The 6,028-nt window shown below is 41.8% G+C and overlaps 1 protein-coding gene across 1 annotated transcript; it reads left to right on the forward strand.

The window, feature by feature from the left end:
• Nucleotides 1–1,387: 1,387 nt before the first annotated feature.
• On the forward strand, nucleotides 1,388–2,206 carry LOC121440249 (melanoma-associated antigen 10-like). Its single transcript, XM_041641004.1, has one exon. The coding sequence runs from the start codon at nucleotides 1,388–1,390 to the stop codon at nucleotides 2,204–2,206; it is 819 nt and encodes a 272-aa protein (XP_041496938.1).
• Nucleotides 2,207–6,028: the final 3,822 nt, after the last annotated feature.

A 6,028-nucleotide genomic window follows, 5' to 3' on the forward strand; every position in this document is an offset into this window, starting at 1 on the left:
TAGATATCAAGGAGGTGAGAAACCTGGCCAGAGTGGGTGACCTTAGAAACAGGGGTTCTGTGATTTTGTAAGGTCCCAGTAAGGACCCCCAATGGATGAGAGAAGGAAACCCCTGTCCACAGTACAAACATGGGTCCTAAAAACACTCCTTACATACCTGACCTCCACAATCCTGGGTAGGGCTATTGGTCTAATCACCCTATCTTGTTTGTAGGTCATTGGTCTCAGGGAACTGAAAGATCTGGTAAAAGGGAGTTTGACTGGAATCATCAAAGAGAGGCTCTCAGGGGTGTCAGGACTCAAGGTGAGAACTAAAGTATTCCTGCCACCCAAACACATGAGACCCATCCTTACCTGCCCTCCTGTCAACTGTGAGAAAACCCAGAAACCATAGATGAATTCCCTCACCTCATGTCCTCTTCCTTCTGCCTCACAGAAATAGGCTTAAAGAAAGTAGCCTCAGATCATCAAAGAAAGCAGTTTGGTCCTTGTTATTTATAAAGGTAAGTTTTGAGGAGGTTCCCCATCCCAGGATACATGGACCACATTGAATTAGGCCACCTCTTACAATTTAACCTGAACAGGTGTAGCCAGATATGAAGAGCTCTTAATCCTTTTTATTCTGTTTCAGAGAGGTGAAAACCTAAGAATTTGCTCCAGGCCAGCAGAAGGGTGGTGTCCAGCCCTTGGCAGGGGAGAACTGAGGGCCCAGAGTAAGCATAGATGGTACTATTTACATTAAGTAGGGTTATTTTCCATAGTCCAGCTCACCCTTCCTTTGAAGAATGGAAACTCAGTTTCAAACTAGCAGTTTGCAACTATAGAAAGTTGTCACCATCTCTCAAAGTAGTTTTAAGGGACAGAAGATGAAAGTATTTGTTTTAGACAGTATCTTCAACTCCTATACATGAGCAAGATTATGCAGCCTCAGAAGTTAGGGGGAGGTACATACTATAAGTACATATCAAGGATTCCAAATGCCCAAAATATAGACATTTCACATTTCCTGGTGCGAAATATTATGATAGTAGCCACAGGGGTTCATTCTCTGTGACCTGTCTGCACCCCAAATAGCTGGCTCTCTTTCTCTTTTAGGCTCTTAGGGTTCTAGGACTGCTAAGAGTTCTTGTGGCCCTACAGTACCACTCAAGAGAAATAAAACAACGGGACTATTTGAGAGCTGCCTACAGTGCCCACTCACCATCTCCCTCTCCTCTCCTTCTCCTGACCAGGTCTGTGAATCCCCATTTCTGTGACTGGAACACTATCCTGCTTGCTGTTACCAAGGAAAGTCATGATTGATGATTCCCATAACATCCATAACTGCAACCACCCAGACAGTCCTCAGACACAAAGGGAGGTAGACAATGCCCAGGTGATCGTAGCTATGCCACAGGGAGAGGAATCCATCAGCATCTCAAAGGATGTGTATAGTAGTGGAATACTGAGTCTTCCCCAGAGTCCTCAGAGAGCCTACTCTCCTTCTATGGTCATGGGTGCCATTCCCGAGGGTTCATCTGATGAGGCTTCTGGCAACCAAGTAGATGAGCTAGAAGACCCTGAGTTGTTGCGCAATGCACTAAATATAAAGGTGTTTGACCTGGTATACTTTCTGCTTTTCAAGTATGAGATGAAGGAATTCACCACTAAGGCAGAAATTTTGGAAAGTATCGTTAGAGAGTATGAGGAGTACTACCCTGTGATCTTTAGTGAGGCTTACAATTGCTTAAGGCTGGTCTTTGGTATTGACATGATAGAAGTGGACCCCTTTGACCAATGCTATATCCTTGTTACTGCCTTGGGGATCACCTATGATGGGATGTTGAGTAATGTCCAGGGTAAGCCCAAGACAGGCCTCCTAATAGTTGTACTGGGTATCATTTTCTTGAAGGGAAATTGTGTCAGTGAGAAGGTTATCTGGAGAATGCTGACTAAGATAGGGTTGTGTGATGAAAAGGATCCTTTCCTTTATGAAAACCCCAAAAAGCTTATCACTGAGGATTTTGTGCGGGAAGGGTACCTGGAGTACAGGCAGTTGCCTGACAGTGATCCTCCCAGGTATGTGTTCCTGTGGGGCCCAAGGGCCTTTGCAGAAACCACGAAGATGAAGGTCTTGGAGTTTTTTGCCAGTATCACCAAGAGTGATCCAAGATCCTACCATGAACCATATGCAGAGGCTTTGAAAGATGAGCTAGACAGGGCCTAGGCTGGAATCATCCAGCAGATGATACTACTGATCTGACCGGCACACATTCTAGTACACTGGCAGTTTCCAACCCATATCAGGTCAGACAGAATCTATAATCCAAGTACTGTGCCCTCATTCTGGAGCTGGTGGGAGGAAAGTTTGAACCATTTTACTCTTGCTATTTTGTTTGGGTGTCTGTAGAATTCTTGGTGTTCCAAAATGTTAATACTCTTAGTACAGATTCATTAGTTCTAAGTTTCCAGTTTACAAATGTCATGAATAATGCATGTGTTGTTGTTGATCTGGGTTTCAAGAATTTTATTGTTTTGAAAACAAATGAGAATGACTTCTGTCTTCATTTATATGTCACAAGATACTGTAACATTGAAATTGGAATTTCTTCGAAATTGGGGGAAAAACTTGGCATTAACTTGAACAACAAAAATAAAATTTATTTTTGATTGTCTTACAATATTTAGTCTCTCATTCTGTTTAACTAATTAAACTAAAAAAATGGTAAATTGAATTTCTTACCCAGAACCTTTCACTGAGTACCTTTTATTTGTAAAGTCCTGTGTTAGCAGTGGGACATGGCAAAACTACATATAACAAAACAGGTATCAAGCAAGAACCACAGTTATCTACTTTATCTTTTATCATAACTAGGGAAAACTATAACTATAATTATAAATTCTTCAACCCCATCAAAGACTCCAGAAGGATATGTTACCTAAGTAAACAGGAAGTGCATTGCAAGCAACTTCCAAAACTCTAGAAATGACAGAGACATCACACTGCCTGGACAGTCACCCAAAGTTCTTCTGCCCCTTCAGCCTACAGGCCCATTGTATCCAGCAGACTTTTCCACGAAGCAGGAAATTTCAAAGACAGGTCTGCCTTTATTTGCAGCTTGCCAGTCACTTTCTTCTGTATCCTGCAGAATGTCTTGCAGACTCTTTCATGAAGCAGTAACCCTGAAGGATCATCTCACTTTTAGGCAAGTTCAGCAGTCATTTCTCTGCAGGTCCTGCATGTCCAGTGAAGCAGTCCAGGCAAGAGCAGTTTCTTCCCCAAATGCCTAACCAACTCCATAAGGAGACTCTTCAATGCCCATCATCCTTTTGAAGTAGGTTGGTGCTGCCAAGAGCAGATGTTGCTCACTGTAGTGAAAAGTCTTAAGTTCTTAAACATTTTAAATGCCATATTCTGAAGGTCTCTGAAAGATTTGAAGAATATCTAACTAACTGAAATATATCTATATATCTAGAAAACCTAACTGACATGACTACAATCTTGACTATTATTTAGATGACTATCTATTAACTTATATTTCTTAATTATACATACATTTTTAAATGAACTACACAAACACACTACCTTAATCAAGATCAGAAATACATATGCATATACCAAAATTGACCTTAAATTTGTATCAATAATCAAGATACATACCAATTCAAATTATTCATATCTATATCATACTCACTTTAAATGTAAAAGAACATTTATAAACAATATTTGGGAATATGGGAGTGGTTTTTTACATACTGTTTCCTGCTGACTGGGGGTGCTCTTAATTAGGTCTTTTATGGTATATCCTGTGTTCTAGGTTCATCTCAATCAGCAGTTGGGCAAAGTAATTATTGAGGGTGTTCTGAGAAACCTTTCAGTGGGACATGGTCTATCAAATTATATTGATCTGGAAGCAATCCACAGGTTCTCATCTGTGAAAACCAAAGAAAAACCTCTTTTCTAAAGCAACATATCCTTCAGATCCAAATTCTGAAGACAAGATACCTTTATAATATACATGCTGGTTTAGCTTAGCAGCCCATACAATGAAATGTCTCTCTGTACTTAGCTCCTTCACAGTAAAAAAATTCAAAGAAAATACAATAATATACATTATCCAGACTCTCTGAATTTTCCATCTTTATGTGGTTTATTTTTCTTTACTCCCTTTAATCTATGACTATCTGTACTCTATCTCCTTAAAGACTTGACCATTTTTTAAAGCATTAACTTTATTTTATGACTCTCTATACTCTTTTTCTTCTTTCTTCCAAGCCTACGTACATTTATCCAACACTATGACCCATCTGAATTTGTCTTTATTACATATCTGTAATTATTTTCTGACCAGAAGTGCTTCTTAAAAGCTAAGTGCTGGTGGGAATGCAAACTTATGCAACCACTTTGGAAATCAGTGTTTTGGTTTCTCAGGAAATTCGGGATCAACCTACCCCTGGACCCAGCAATACCACTCTTGGGAATATACCCAAGAGATGCCCTATCATATGACAAGAGCATTTGTTCAACTATGTTCATAGCAGTATTATTTGTAATTGCCAGATCCTGGAAACAACCTAGATGTCCTTCAGTGGAAAAATGGATGAAGATATATATACTACGCTGTGGTAAAAAACAATGACTTCTCAAATTTTGCATGCAAATGGATGGAAATAGAAAACACTATCCTGAGTGAGGTAACCCAGACCCAAAAAGATGAACATGGGATGTACTCACTCATAATTGGTTTCTAGCCATAAATAAGGGTCACGGAGTCTACAATTGGTGAACCTAAAGAAGCTAAGTAAGAAGATGAACCCAAGGAAAAACATATAGTTATCCTCTTGGCTATGGGAAGTAGACAAAATTGCCGGGGAGAAAATTGGGATCTTGGGGGTGGGGTGGGATGGGGGTAAGGGGAGATGGGGAGAGAAAAGTGAGAAGGGGAGGATGGGGGGAACTTGGGGAAAAAGGATGATTGGGATAAAGGAAGGTTAGATAGGGGAGCACGGAAGCACAATTCTTAGTTAAGGGAGCCACCTTAGGGTTGGCAAGAGACTTGAACCTAGAGTTGCTCCCAGGAGCCCAAGGCGATGTCCCCAGTTAGTTCCTTGGGCAGCTGAGGATAGGGAACCTGAAATGACCCTATCCTATAGCAATACTGATGAATATCTTGCATATCACCATAGAACCTTTATCTGGTGATGGATGGAGATAGAGACAGAGACCCACACAGGAGCACTGGACTGAGCTCCCAAGGTCCCAATGAGGAGCAGAAGGAGGGAGAACAAGAGCAAGGAAGTCAGGACCACGAGGGGTTCACCCACCCACTGAGACAGTGGGGCTGATCTATTGGGAGCTCACCAAGGCCAGCTGGACTGTGACTGAAAAAGCATGGGATAGAACCGGACTCTCTGAACATGGCGAACAATGAGGGCTGATGAGAAGCCAAGGACAATGGCACAGGGTTTTGATCCTACTTAATGTTCCGGCTTTGTCGGAGCCTAGCCAGTTTGGATGTTCACCTTTCTAGATATGGACAGAGGGGGAGGACCTTGGACTTTCCACAGGGCAGGGAACCCTGACTGCTCTTTGGACTGGAGAGGGATGGGGAGAGGAGTGGAGGGAGGGGGAGAACGGTGGGAGGAGGGGGAGGGAAATGGGAAGCTGGGAGGAGGCGGAAACTTTTTTTCCTTTTTTCAATAAAAAAAAGCTAAGTGCTTCTTAAAACTTAAGCTGTCATGGCATATACAGTACTTCTTACTTGCTGACCCAGTCTAAAACTTAAACTACACAATTACTATGATATATATGGCAGTGCTTGCTCATTCTGCACAAGTTGCCATCAAGCAAGCTGCAGCAGTCTGCTCAAAAAGCCATCCAAATGCTCTGTCTCCTGAAAGTGCCAGAGGTTATGCTGGCAGCATAGTCCAGAAAGCCAGCATTTTAAAACAGCTGTGGCTTTTTTTCCTACTGTGACTGAATCAGGAAAATCTCTCTCAAAGGAGCTGTGGCAAGCCACCAGCAAGCAGCAGGAACCTTTGTTCAACT

Source organism: Microtus oregoni, unplaced genomic scaffold, assembly GCF_018167655.1.
Source record: "Microtus oregoni isolate MIOR12 unplaced genomic scaffold, Mior012 000067F_000, whole genome shotgun sequence".
NCBI classification, from domain to species: domain Eukaryota; kingdom Metazoa; phylum Chordata; class Mammalia; order Rodentia; family Cricetidae; genus Microtus; species Microtus oregoni.